Below are 14,802 nucleotides of genomic sequence, written 5' to 3'. Positions count from 1 at the left end.
TTCCCCACATGCTGAGAACACATCCCAGCGAGCCTCTAATGAGGCACGCTGCCAGTGTCAAGCAAACGGGGAGAACGGTGCAGTTGGCCCAAGGTAGGTCCCAGTTAGGAGACTAGCCACTACTGTGAACTGGAGAGCACAGCCAGGGGAGCTGATGAGGTGGGCAGGGTGACAAAGGGGTGAGTGGCCTGGACCCACACAACAGGTGGACATGCAGATTTGAGGTAGGCTGGAGGCAGGCAGCCAAAGAGAGGATGCACTTTTGGGAGTGGAAGCAGCATGTCTCCAGAGGTGCATACACACAGAGAATTCACAAAGACAGCAGCATGACCACCAGCCCAGGGGCAGCAGGAGCCTGGGAAGCAGCAGAGAACTTGCATTCAGGAGCAGCAGATTCTCAGGCCATAGAACCGAGATCCCAGGACAAGGCAGGCAGCACTGCCCTGAAATGTCGGGGATCAGCTTGACATCCAGGTAGGTGGTGCCCACCTGGCATGTGGGTAAAGAAGACAGAAGCAGCAGGACTTGACTTCTACACCTGGTACTGTGATAAACTGAATACATGCATGTGGAGTTAAAAAAGGGGGAAGAAAATGGTATTCACCTAAATTCCCCTGGAAAAGAGAAAGTCTTCGGTGGGAACAATATTTTGATAAGTGCTTAAATCTGAAGCTGAGATCCCAGTGGAGGGCTGGGTGTGGGTGGAACAGCTCTGCGTGAGACAGGAGGGAGTTTTTGCATTTTGCATGTTATATACAGAGAGAGGGGAAGAAAGGAGGCTGCTCTGTGGGGCTGTTCACTGTGAATCCCTGTCTCTGTCACCCTCCTAAATTTTCAGAAAGTTACTAACATTGTGAAGTGCATGGGGCCAAGTGGCGTGGTATACTTGATATTTACGTGCACACATTTATATGTGTCTGAAGAACAAAGGGGTTGGTGCCTCAGGTTGAAACAGATGCAGAGCAGAGCCCTGGCCCTGGCAGAGATGCAGAGGAGCTCAGAGAGGAGAGACACCACTGTGGGGGTGTGGGAGTTGAGGGCAAGTTTAGCCCAGTCTCAGCAGGGTGAGGCCCCAGTTGGTTTCTGGGTTACTACATTCTGCCACACTGTTGTTTCGGTTATTCTCAATTCTGTTTGCTCAATTCTGTTGTATCCAAATCAACTAACAACAGCAGCAACACACCCAGACACTTGGAATCTCTTCAGGAACTGAAAACCAGGTATCTATGTACTAGGTGGGCTATGCTGATGTCCAGCTGGTGGGACTCTCAGGACCATTTCAGAGTGGGATCACAGCCGAGCACCAGCCTCTTTTGATGCTGCTGGGCCACCCTGTCTTCCTTTAGTCCCTGTCGAGAGGACGATGGCAGCACCAGCATCTTGCAGGCTTGGTTCCGGTTAGGTCTAGACGGGCAGGCATCAGTGCCCTCTCCTTAAGTCATTCATTCATTCATTCTTTTGTTGCAGGATCTTAGTTCCCTATGTGCAAGGGCTAAGCTGCTTCAGTCACACCTGACTCTTTGCAACCCCATGGACTATAGCCCGCCAGGCTCCTCTGTCCATGGGATTCTCCAGGCAAGAATACTGGAGTGGATTGCCATGCCTGCCTCCAGGGGATCTTCCTGATCCAGGGGTCGAACCTGCATCTCCTATATCTCTGGCATTGGCAGGAAAGTTCTTTACCACTAGGGCCACATGGGAAGTCCCTTAGTTCCCTGACCAGGGATTAAACTGGGGCTCCGGCAAAGGAAGTGCCAAGTCCTAACCATTGGACTACCAGGGAATTCCTATCCTGGTCAGAGATCTTTAGTTGGCGCATGGCCAGGGCCACCAGAGACAGCTGGCATTAGTAATGTAGAAGGGTTCCTTGAAGAACCTTGAGTCTTCAAGCCAAGAGAGGCAGAGTTGAACCTTCCTAACCAGAAAAGCCTCTTGTTGGCCCACTGAGTCCCACTTCCCTCCCCTCAGCTGCTCTTCCCAGGGGCAGTTCTTAAAGGCAGTAAGGAAACAACAGTGCCAAAGATGGGCCCGGGTTTATCTTGAGATTTTTGGTCTCTCTCATCTCTCCATACCTGCACCTGGCTCACCTTGAGAACACCCCCCAGGCCTAGAGCAGGATACACTCTTGAGTAATTTACATGCAAGTCCCAGGAAATAAGTGGAAAGAAAAGACTTCCATCCTGGTCTTCTGAGATGCCATGTGGAGTCTTTGAGAGAACTAGAATGGTGTTGGTGTGGGGACCCAAGCTCATGGCTGATGAGGCAGGTAAGTTTGTCTGATGTGGTACGGTAAGTGAAAGTGTTAGTCACTCAGTCGTGTCCAACTCTTTGCAGCTCTATGGACTGTAGTCCACCCGGCTCCTCTGTCCATGGAATACTCCAGGCAAGAATACTGGAGAATTCCTCTTTTCCAAGGGAATCTTCCCAACCCAGGGATTGAACCTGGGTCTCCTGCATTGTGGGCAGATTCAATGTGTTACAGTAAGTGAGTCATTATTAATGTTTGGAAAGATATCTTGTTGGGCAGTTGGACACAGGGAGTGTTTACTCTGGCCCCTGCCCTTGATGGGCAGGTGTCCCTGAATCCAGATTGACCATCCGGCCTTGCACCTTACCGGGCCTTGAGGGACATCAAGCTTTTATGGAAGGAGGACTGCACATCCAATGCCAACAGGCGGGGAATGTCTGGGAAACCTCCTAGCTGGTCCCAGGACAGGCTGGTCGGGGTCTTCTTTTCTATGGGGTAACTGGAGGCAGCCACATCAGTCTTCCACATGGCCTCCATCTGGTTCCCCTGTTGGCTGGTGTGAAGGTGGAAAGTGCAAAAAGAGATGAAGTTAGACTTACAGAAAGGGAGACAATGGAGAGCAACAAGCTCTCCAGGGTTTTCTTCCCTCCTCAGATAGTTGTCACCATCCTCCGCGCCACATCTCTTCCCTTCCCAACTCTCAGTCTCACCTCCTGGAGTCTCCTCTGGTTGAGGAGCTACTGGAAAAGGCTGCCGAGGTAGCCCCTGTTCCTCCGAGACATGCCCCTGGGCTGAAGCCCTGAACCGGCCACACTAGGATGGTTGAGGTGTGGCTCACAGTGTCTCTCTTTGAGCCCAGCGGTCACAGGGTGGGAAGGCTCAAGTTTATTTTTATGAACTGACCAATGCTCGGGGTAGAAATGGTTGTAAGTTCTCAGCTGTGGCTCCCAGGAGTCTCTCAGTTGCATAGTTTGAAACATACTTGATCGGGCTGGCTCTTGAAGCCCACATACCACACACACACACACACCCTCATCTGGGCCAATGACCAGAACTGGACAGGGCAGCTGAGAAGCTGGGCTCCTTGCAACTCATGGTTGAGCTTTGCTTGTCTGTGCCTTCACTGAGCTTCTGGTCCCCTCCCCAGTCTGGTCACCCCTGCTCCCTGATTCCCCACTCACCCAGCCGGCTGCCCCCAGCTTCCGTGCACCTACCGGGCCATCTGCTGGGGCACACGTGGCTGGTGCTTGGTCTTAAAGAGCTCCTGGGATCTCTTGCAGAAGGGGCTGCTGGAGTGGATGTGCCGCAGTAGGAATGGAGGAGGCTTGCTTTTCCTTGACTTCGGGGAGATGACCACAGGGGTGTGCAGGTTAATGTTCCACTCCTTTTGGAGCTAAGAGAAACCAACAGAGAGGCATCATCAGAGAGACAGGAATTTATCCTCTTTTTAAAGAATCTACCTGCCAATGCAGGAGAGGCAAGAAACACAGGTTCGATCCCTGGGTCAGAAAGATCCCCTGGAGGAGGGGAGGTTTACCCACTCCAGTATTCTTGCCTGGAAAATTCCAAGGACAGAAGATCCTGGTGGGCTATAGTCCATGGAGTCACAAAGAGTTGGACACGACTGAGTGGCTGAGCACAGCCCAACACAACTACTGCCTGATTTGGGGTTGAGCAGAAAGGGGGAGGCCCAGGGAATCCCTCTAATTAGAGACCCCCTGGGACTTCAGTGTATCATATTTCCTAGAAATGCCTTGAATTGCAATTTGCTGGTTTAGTTCCTGTTTTCTCCTTTGTTGTGGAGAATCCGGACAATGGGAAAAACAGCAAGGAAGAAACTAAAGGAAGTTAGAGCAGCTAGAACTGTGAAGACTCATAGGGTTCATGACATGGGTCAGGTTGTGTCTGGAATGCTCTCTGTATCTAGTCATTCAGCCTCTGCCCTGACCCTGGGCAAGGGGCTGGGGGAACCCTCACAGCCACCTAAAGAATTATATATATGGTCCCTTTCCTTCTCAACCTCAAAACCAATTTAGCAAGTCAAGACACCTACAGGAGGTGATCAAGACTAGTATAAGGAGACAGGAAACTGAGTTGGGAGATAGCTCCATGGCCAAGGTTCTTCCAACTGCCTTGACTCAACTTCCAATGCTGAATTCCTCAGGATACTGCTTCCCTCAGACTCTGACCATTGCTGCTCAGGACTCAGGGGGGTTACCTCTGGGCCCACCTTAGCAGATTCAGAGTCACTGCCAGCCATCAGCTAGCCTCCTGTGGACCATGTCAGAGCTCGATGCTTTTCTGACCTTGGCAGCAAGAGTCAGGAAACTGAAGGCAGCCCTTAGAGAATAAAAATAGGTCAAACCCGATAGAGTAAGACTCAGAATGACTTTGGACTCTCAACAGCAAAGCCAACACCTGGAAGGCAATGAACAGTGCCTTCAAAATTGAGAGAAAATGAATTCTAACCTAGACTTCTCTATACAAGCAAGCTGCCAACCACAGTTAAGGGTAGATATTAAGTGAAGACATTTTCAGACAACTGGGGTCTCAGTGATTCTACCTGTCAGGAACCCTTTGTCAAGAAGTGATTGGAGGAGGTGCTCCACTAAAACAAGGGAGACCCAGCATTGGAAGCAGGGGAGCTGTCCCCAGAGAGGAGTAAATGGAGTCCCCAGCATGAGGGTGAAGAAGACAGCGGTGACCAAGCCTGGAGAGCAACCAGGAGAGCAACCAGATCTGATAGAAGCTGGACAAGGAGACCCACGGGAGAAGGAGGATCTGAGCACAGAGCTGGACTGCAGGCTCTGGCTGCCTTCCCTGCAGAAGAGGCTTCCTTCTCTGGCTCTTTTCTTTTTTAAATTTATTTATTTATTTTTGGCCACACCTTGGAGAATCCCATGGACAGAAGAGCCTGGTGGGCTACAGTCCACAGGGTCGCAAAGAGTCAGACACGACTGAGCGACTACACACACTTGTGGCACGTAGGACCTTAGCTTCTCTGCCAGGGATCGAACCTGTGCCCCCTGTATTGCAAGCACGGAGTCTTAACTGCTGGACCGCCAGGGAAGTCCCCTCCAGCTCTTTTTGAGGGTCCCTCAGGTCCCCTGGAGAAGGGAAAGGCTACCGACTCCAGTATTCTGGCCTGGAGAATTCCATGGACTGTATAGTCCAATACAGTCCATGGGGTCGCAAACAGTCGGACACAATTGAGCGACTTTCCCTTTCTTCCCTCTCTTGCTCTCCCCCCATTTATGGCGATTGGAAAACTTGTCTTCCTTCTACTCAGACTGCCCCCTGCCTTCCCCTCCTCCTGGTTCAGAGGCTTTAATCTGCTCTCTTATTTCCCATCTGCTCTCCTGCCCCCAGGTACACCCCCACAGCCCCATGGCTCCATCCTGGCCCTATTCCTGCTGGCTGTGCTGACCCCTGAGAAGGTCGCCAGGTGGGAGGCCCACCTTGGGGAATATAGTCGCCATGCTGCTCAGGCATTCTCGGTGCTTCTCCTCCAGGTCCTTCTGCTTGTCTGTCCACACCTGCAGCTGGAGTTTCTGCAGGTGGTCCACGTTTTCCAGGAAGAGGAAGAGGTTCTGGGCCTTGTAGGAAGCCCCAGCTTCTCGCACGACTTGTATATGGTTGATCACGTCTTGGCTGGGAAGAGAGGGAAGTGATTTAGTGGGTGAAGGGGCTGCCTCCCGGCCCCTAGCTCTGTGTTAACCAGGGAAGACTCTGTGTGTGAGAACTGGGGAAAACAGAGAGCAGAGGTGAGGTGTTGTCAGGTAAGGAGCCTTGGGCTGGGCTGGAAACAGGAAGAGGAAGTAAGGCAAATGGGGGAGCGTGGTAGGCGGGTGATGGACAGGGCAGTAGGACAACAGGAAGACAGTAGGAAGACTCACAGAGAGAGAGCAGTGTTCTGTGCTCACCTCCCACACCTCAGGGTTGCCCAAGGCTCTGAAGTTGGGTGTCTTGTGCAAATCCCTCTCTCAGGGGCATCATGTCCTGGCCTGGGTGATTCTCCCCACCCCATGCCCCATGCTCCTTCTTTCTCGTTGGGTTTTGGCTCTGCCCACTCGTGTGTGTGCCAATGGTTGCCAGGGAAGACTTACCGGAGGCTCTGGAAGTGTCTGTAGCAGATGTACTTGTGGCAGAGGCACCATAGCTTGAGCCCATTCAGCTCCATGGTGGTGGTGGTGAGCTCCAGCGCCTTATTGCGCAGATAGTGGGGCAACCCCAGAGTATCCTCCTCCGTCAGGAGCTGCAGATTCCTCCTCTGGGCCTTCACGTCTATATGGTATACCTTCTCCTTCAGAGTTCCTGGGGCTGTATGCAAAGGGGGCTGGGTCATCCTTCGTGGGGATGTACCTGTGACAGGAAAGGAGGCCGATTTCTTGGGCTTCATGGGAAGCCAGTGGGCCTGTGGTTTCTGGGTAAACTCGGCTGAACTCATGGACCTCTGGTTTCTGGGGGTGGGCTGCTGGGTCTTAGGGGACCTGGGCACACGTGGCCTCCTGCCTTGGCGAGCAGATTGGGCCCGGCTTGGGGGAGGTGCCAAAGACGCGTCCTCCAAGTCCCTCCAGCGACTGATGGGCACGAAGATCATCTCTGCGTCCTCTCTCGGCTTCTCCAGCTCTCTCCATGGGCCCTTCGGCTCCTGGTCCAGTCTCAACTGCTGCTGCCTTGCCACCTCCTCTACCTCCCACTGCCGCAGCTTCTCCTCGTGCTCCCGCTCTAGCAGGGCCCACCTTTCCTGCCGCTGCAGCCACATCTCCTCCTCCTGCTGCCACTGCTGCCTCCGCCTCTCCCAGCTGAGCTCCTCTTCCCTGGCCTCTGCCTTGCTCTCCAAGGCCAACTTCCCCGACCTCTCCAGGGACAGCTGCTTCTGAAAATGGGACTTCATCTGGAGTCCGTCCTTCTCCCAGGCCACTTCCTGGGAGCCCAGGTCTTCGGCTCTGTCACCTGGGCTTTCTGCTGACAGTCTTTCCCATTTCTTAGGAAACATGTGATCCATGGAGGATGGCAACGCAGGCTGAAGACTTTCAGCGTCCTTGCTCCTGTACACATCTGCAATCCTTGAATCCATGGTCATGGTGGAAAGAGGCTGATCTGGTGAAGGCATAGCACCACTGTCCCAGGCCATGGCCATGGGGCTTGGGGAATGTAGTGAAAACTGCTCCTCCTTCTTGGGTTCCTGTTGGGTTTCCTCCATGACTGTGTCTTTCTTTGGGAGGGCGTCTTTCTTGGCAGGGTCTGGGAACTCAACCAAGACCCTGACTAAGTCTTCTGCTTGACCTCCAGCAGACTGAGTCTTCTTCAGCTGGAACTCTAGGGCATGCTTTATCAGGAGCAGGTCATGATACTTTCCCCCTAAAATTTCTATCTGCTTTAGTAGGGCATCTCTCTTACTCTCGAGGACCTGGAAGGACTTTTGGAAGTATAGCTTCTGGTTGCTGAGTTCTTTGGTCATTTCTATTTTCAGGTGCCTGTATTTGGCCTCCAGGCTCCTGTTCTCCTTGTGCTGGAGGATCAAGGCGTTATTGAGGTTCTCCACGACAGCAGACATGTACCTGATGGCCCTAACCTCCCCCTGGTTGAACATGGTGGAGTCCAGGAGCTCCTGTAACATGGACTTCACTTCGGAGACCTTTATGCAGGTAGTGTGCTTGTCCTGCAGCATCTGCTCTGGGCTCAGGGGCTGAGGGCAGGATATCGCTTTTTTGGGGCTCTGTTCCTGCCAGTCCTGCCAGAAGGTATGTTTGGACACTAGGAGAGGTAGAGAGAACAAACACAATAAGCTCCCATGGATCCAAGGATTATACTGATTCTCCAGATCCTGCTTGGCTACATTCCCATTCAACCCTCTTAGGGCTTTGGTAATAAGGAGCTGGGGCATTATATGAGGCCAGGGGAGATACTGTCGGGAGAGGACTCTGCTGGGCTCAGAGCTTACCTGTCAGGGTCTGTCAGCTCCACAGCACCTGTAGGGTGGACCTACACCTACCAGAGGGTCTGAACCTATTTGATCCAGTTCAACTCAATTCAACACACTCCTGATCCTCCATATTTCCCTGGAGTAGAGTTATTTTTATCATGCTGTTCCCAGTACCTACTTTGTGCCCCTTTCCTTTGTCCTTCAATGAGGGTGGAGCAAAGGGAAATGAGAGACTCGATGCCTCCTTTGGTGGCTATGAGGGAGAGAGGTAACACCTTTTCCATCACCTCGATCCATTCATCCAGGGCTTCCTGTTCCTCCTCACTCTTCCTGTTCTTGACCTCATAGGTCAGGCTGTCACCTGAGAGAGAGTGGGACGTTCAGGCTGATAACAATCTGTCCTCTAGGGAGCCCCAAACAGCCCTAGCATGGGGGTAACCCCAGCAGGCTTTGAGATTAAATTAGTTTAACCTCTTATTAGCTGTATGATGTTGGGCAAATCACTTATTCCCCTGAGCCTTAGTATCCTTGCCAAAAAAGGGTTGGGTATGGATTAAATGAAATAATACAAGTGAAATGATTAACATGAGACCTGCCATGTAGAAAATATGCATAGATATTAAATTGTATTGTTGTACTACAAGGCCAGGCATGTGTCTGCCTTGTTAATTTTTCTATGCTCATTGCCTAGTCTAATTATTTATTCTATCTGGACAATCAAATGAATTAACTGAAGTCAACAGCTCTGCTTAGTTTCTGGAGGCAGCTGAAGAACCACTGAACTGAGCACTCCTCAGGAGCAGGGCAATGTGAGGAGGGTTAGAGCATATGCTTATACCATCTTCCTCCAACACTGCAGCATCCACCACATCTCACACCAGACTGAGGTCTCTTGATGGGATAGTTCTGATCTTAAGAGGGGTAGCACCTGGTTCCAGGCTGCGTGCAGCTGGTCCACACCCAAATGGCTATACCAGTTGCTTACAGTTGGCATCTATGCTCTTTGGCCTAGTATCCATTCAGTACTTTGAGTATCACCCTTGAGTTCCTCTATGAAATAGCTAGTATGCTCCACCAAAAAAAGTATTAGAACTAATAAATTCAATAAAGTTGCAGGACCTAAAATCAACACATAAAAGTCAGTTGCATTTCCACACACTAACAATTAATTATCTAAAAAAGCAATAAAGAAAACAATCCCATTTACAAAGCATCAAAACAATAAAATACATAGGAATAAATTTAATGGGGGTGTGTGAAAGATCTCTACAGTGAAAACCATAAGACATTAATAAAAAAAAAATTGAAGAAAACACATATAAATGGAAAGATAACCCATGTTCATGGATCAAAAGAATTAATATTGTTAAAATGTCTATACTACCCAAAGTCATCTATATATTCAGTGCAATCTCTATCAAAATCCTGTAGCATTTTCCACAGAACTAGGAGAACAATCTTAAAATTCATATGGAACCACAAAAGACCCCAAATAGCCAAAGCACACTTGAGAAACAAAAACAAAGTTGGAGGCATCACACTACCTGATTTTAAGCTATATTACAAAGGAAATCAGTCTTGAATATTCACTGGAAGGACTGATGCTGAAGCTGAAACTCCAATACTGTGGCCATCTGATTCAAAGAAATGACTCATTGGAAAAGACCCTGATGCTGGGAAAGACTGAAGGTAGGAGGAGAAGGGGACGACAGACGATGAGATGGTTGGATGGCATCACCAACTCGATGGAGATAAGTCTGAGCAAGCTCTAGGAGTTGGTGATGGACAGGGAAGCCTGGTGTGCTGTAGTCCATGGGGTTACAAAGAGTCGGACATGGCTGAGTGACTGAACTGACAAAGCTATAGTAAACAAAACAGTGTGGCACTGACATAAAAACAGACACATAGACAAATGGGACAGAATCAAGAGCTCAAAAATAAATCCATGCATATACAGTCAGCTAATATTTGACAAGGGAACCAAGAACACTCAATGAAGAAAGGATAATCTCTTCAATAAGTGGTGCTGGTAAGCCTGTACATTCACATGCAAAAAAATTAAATTGGACTCCTGTCTTATGCCACTTACAAAAATTAACTTGAAGGGAATTAAACTCAAATATAAGCCCCCAAACCATAAAACTCCTAGAAGAAAACTTAGGGGAAAAACTTCTTGATATTCATCTTGGCAATGATTTTTTTTTTTTTTGGATATGACATCAAAAGCAAGGCAACAAAAGCAAAAATAAATAAGTGGAACTACATCACACTACAAAAGTTTCTGTACAGTAAAAGAAATGATCAACAAAGTGAAAAGGCTCAACCTACAGAATGGGAGAAAATATATACAAACCATACATCTAAAAAAGGGTTAATATCCAAAATATCTAAGAAACTCACAAAAGTCAAGAGCAAAACAAAACAAAACAAATAATCTGATTAGAAATGGACACAGGGGACTTCCCTGGTAGTCCAGTGACTAAAAATCCACCCTGCAAAATGTGGGTTCAATCTCTGGTCAGGGAACTAAGATCCCACATGCCTCAGAACAACTAAGCCTGAAAGGCCCAACTATGGAGCCTGCATAACACAGCAAAATCCCTATGCAGTCAAATAAATAAACAAACATTTAAACATTAAAAAATGGACAAAGGATATGAATAGACATTTTTCTAAAGAAGATAAACAAATAGCCAATGGGTATATGAAAAGGTGTTTAACATCACTAATCATCAGGGAAATGCAAATCAAAGTCACAATGAGATATTACCTCAGACCTGTTAGGATGGCGATTATGTAAAAGATACGAGATAACAAGTATTGGTGAGGACACGAAGAAAAGGGGCCCTTGTGCACTGTTTGTGGGAGTGTAACTTGGTATAACCATTTTGGAAAACAGTATGGACGTTCCTCAAAAAATTTAAAATAGAATTACCATATAATCCAGCAATCCTACTTCTGGGTATATAACCATAGGAAACAAAATCACTGTCTCCAAGAGATACCTGCATGCCCATGTTACAAGAGTCAAGGCATGGAAACAACCTAAGTGTCAGTCAATGGATGAACAGATAATGAAAATGTGGTAAATGTAATGAAATACAGATAGTCCCCAACTTATGACTTTTTGACTTTACAATGTGAAAGTGACATGCATTCAGTAGAAATCTTTGAATTTTTATCTTTTCCCATGCTAGCCATATACGGTATGATACTCTCATGATGCTGGCACTAACAGCAAACTGCAGCTCTAAGTAGCCACACAATCACAGGAGTAAACAACAAATACATTTACAACCGTCTGTATGCATACAGTCATCCTGTTTTTCACTTTCAGTATTGTCTTCAATAAATTATGTGAAATATCCAACACTTTATCATAAAATAGGCTTTGTGTTAGGTGATAAGCTAATGGAAGTATTCTGAATAAGGTAGGTTAGGCTAACCTGTTTGGTAGGTTAAAGTGAAAGTGAAAGTGCTAGTCACTCAGTTGTGTCCAACTCTTTGGGACTCCGTGGACTGTAGCCTACCAGGCTGTTCTGTCCATGGAATTCTCCAGGCAAGAATACTGGAGTGGGTAGCTATTCCCTTCTCCAGGGGATCTTCCCGACCCAGGTCTCCTGTGTTGCAGGCAGATTCTTTACCGTCTGAGCCACTAGGGAAGGTTAGGTGTATTAAGTACATTTTTGATTTATGGTATTATAACTTACGATAGGGTCATTGGGATGTACACCCATCATAAGCTAAGGAAGATGTATATTATTAAGTCACAACAAAGAAGGAAATCCTGCCACTTGTGACAATATGAATGGACCTTGAGGGTATTACACTAAGTGAAATAAATCAGACAGGGAAATGGAAATCAAAAAATGCTGAACTGACAGAGTAAATTGGTAGTTATCAGAGGCTAAGAAGTGAGAGAAATGGGGAGATGTTGGTTAAAGGTACAAACTTTCAATTATAAGATGAATAAGTTCTGGGGATCTAATATACAGCATGGTGACTACAGTTAACACTGTATTATATACAGGCACATCTTGTTTTATTGCTCTTTGCAAATATTGCATTTTTTAAAAACTGAAGGTTTGTGGAAACCCTGCATGGTTAGATGATGGTTAGCATTTTTTAGCAATAAAGTATTTTCAATTAAGGTATGTACATTGTTTTCTTAGATACAATGCTATTGTACACTTAATAGACTACAGTATAATAAAAACATAACTTTTATATGCACTGGGAAACTAAAAAATTCTTATGATTCATTTTATTGTGATAGTTACTTTATTGTGGTGGTCTGGAACTAAACCTGCAATGTCCAATATCTGAAATTTGCTAAGAGAGAGGATCTCAAATGTTCTTACCATACACACAAAAAAAAGGTAGCTGTGAGGTGATGTGTTATTGTGATAATCATTTCACTGCATACATATACATATATGTATAAAATAATTACATGTACACTTTACATTTATACAATATTGTTTGTCAATTATATCTCAATAAAGCTGGAAAAAGAAAATAGTGTGAGTTTGCATTTAGTTTCTGTCTTGCTAAAAAATGAGATGTAATAATGAACCCATGACTTAGGCTTCATCACATAGGCATCTAATGTCACAATCTGTTATCTTTTGGACAATAACACATTTGCCTCTCTAGGGAGTAGAGGTGATGTGCTATGTCATGAGTGGGAGACGTTCTCACTGGAGAGGCACTGTGATGTGTCCTTTGCACCTTCTGCACCCACCACCCTCCCCTTCCCTCCCAGCAAAGGCTGACCTAGGATGGGGAAAGGAGGAGGTTGAGTGAGGTGGAACCAGAGTCACTAGGGGAAGGAACCCACCCTTAGGACTGCACCCAGCCTGCAAACTCACCCCAGTCACCTAGCCAGTGAAGAATTTCATACAAGTGCTTCTCTTTAGTCTTAGCATCTTTGGAGAAGGAGGAAATTTTCTCCAGCAAGATGAATCTGTTCTTGCCCTTTTGCTCTGGCTGGGGAGGTTTCGCCTTTTTTTTTAAATCATATCCTAATTCTTCCTGGAAGCGGTTGATGACACAGTTGACATTGTCCAAGATTTCTGAGAGCTGGGAAGAAATATTCTACACGGGAAGCAGCAGATTGTAGTGTTTAGGAATGTAAACTCTGGCACCAGATGCCATGTCCTAGTCATGTGACCTTAGACAAGGCGGTTAACCTCTCGGGGCCTCAGCTTTCTTATTTGTAAAGTGGGGATCATTATAATAACTATGTCACAGAGTTTTACTAAAGATTAAATGAGCCAGTATTTGTAAAGCACTTAGGTCAGCACCTGGCACATAAAGTAAGTGTTAGCTTTAATTACTCTCATTTCAATTATTAAGACCAGGTCAGAGAGAGAATACTAAAAATCCACAGTGAACATTTCTTCAGAATTTCAGAATTTGCCAGGGACTTCTGGACATCTCTTCTCACAAGGATCCAGAGGCAACAGACTAGAAAAATGAGGCCCCAAGAAACCCAAGGATCAGAAAAGTGAAAGTGCAAGTCGCTCAGTTGTGTCTAATTCTTTGCGACCCCATGGACTATACAGTTCATGGAATTCTCCAGGCAAGAATACTGGAGTGGGTAGCCTTTCCCTTCTCCAGGGGCTCTTCCCTACCCAAGGATCGAACCTGGGTCTCCTACATTGCACGCGGATTCTTTACCAACTGAGCCACAAGGGAAGCAAGGATCAGAGGTTCCCATTAAAAAATGCACTAGAGGCTCATGTGCTGGATGATTAGAATCTTTGGCTATTTCCCTGTGAGTTTCTAGGACTCAACTTGGGGAGATTCTGATAGGTTGCCAAGAACAGACCTGAAATCATGAACTTTGGGCCCCCTCTGCCCTGGTAGGGCCCACCACCATGGTCTCAGGGCCATCCTAGGGCTTCCCTTGGGCTGTCCTCTTCTTGGACCCATCGTTAGCCTAAGGGGGCGTGGTTTGATTCCAGCTCACCCTCCAGAGGCCAATCTAGGAGGTGAATATTTTGCACTAAGCTATCCATAAACCCAGCTTGCTGAGGATCCTAGGACCCACAAGGGCCCAGAGCTGGAATCTTGCCCAAATCTAGCATCAGTCCCTGGCATCCCCATCAGATCCCAACAGAAAGGTGGCATTTTCATCTCAGGGGTTACCTCCTGAGCTCGAGTTAGCTGGGCAGCCTCGATCCTTGAGATGATGGCTTTCACTGACGCAGGGGTCACCAACTGTGGGGGTTTATCTTTCTCCATCTTGCATCACTCTTGTCAGTCGCAAAGACGTCCTGTGTCTCTGGTGCAGGGGCCTGAACACAGTGTTGGCTGCTTGGGGGTTAAGGAGTCCAGAGCAGCTCCTGACCCCTCTTCTAGCTGCAGCTCCCTGTAACTGCCAGGTGACAGGTTCCAACTGACCTTCTTTCTTCCAATGACATCATCAGGTTGACTGGAAGAATGACTCCCTGTCATCTATCTGCTTGATTACCTAGCTTTTTATCCATATCCATCACCTAATATGTATTAACTTGGCCTACTGCTTTTTAAAAAATCATTAAATGTTATGCTCCCAAACTAATATTAATGGCTAAAAGTAGAAAAAAAAATTAGAAAAAGTTATTTTCCCAAAGAGGTT

The 14,802-nt window shown here is 47.2% G+C and overlaps 1 protein-coding gene across 1 annotated transcript; it reads right to left on the bottom strand.

Moving 5' to 3' along the window:
* Nucleotides 1-1,268: 1,268 nt before the first annotated feature.
* FAM186B (family with sequence similarity 186 member B) lies at nt 1,269-14,426 on the bottom strand. Its single transcript, XM_061123910.1, has 8 exons — nt 14,331-14,426; nt 13,049-13,274; nt 8,356-8,538; nt 6,355-8,008; nt 5,707-5,899; nt 3,463-3,641; nt 2,616-2,801; nt 1,269-1,404 (listed from the first exon to the last, which is right to left on the bottom strand). The coding sequence occupies exons 1-8, from the start codon at nt 14,424-14,426 to the stop codon at nt 1,269-1,271; spliced, it is 2,853 nt and encodes a 950-aa protein (XP_060979893.1).
* Nucleotides 14,427-14,802: the final 376 nt, after the last annotated feature.

This window comes from Dama dama, chromosome 3 (assembly GCF_033118175.1).
Source record: "Dama dama isolate Ldn47 chromosome 3, ASM3311817v1, whole genome shotgun sequence".
In the NCBI taxonomy this organism is placed as follows: Eukaryota; Metazoa; Chordata; class Mammalia; order Artiodactyla; family Cervidae; genus Dama; species Dama dama.
Note: the sequence above shows the minus strand (reverse complement) of the source record. Positions and strands in the feature narration are given on the sequence as shown.

Excerpts from the sequence above, each read along its gene's own strand:
- FAM186B (XM_061123910.1), bottom strand. The coding sequence starts at position 14,426 with ATGGAGAAAGATAAACCCCCACAGTTGGTGACCCCTGCGTCAGTGAAA. Across the intron at positions 13,275-14,330 it reads AGCTAACTCGAGCTCAGGAG|AATATTTCTTCCCAGCTCTC; the intron begins GTAACCCCTGAG and ends CTTCCCGTGTAG. Across the intron at positions 8,009-8,355 it reads ACAAAGGAAAGGGGCACAAA|TGTCCAAACATACCTTCTGG; the intron begins GTAGGTACTGGG and ends TACCTCTCCTAG.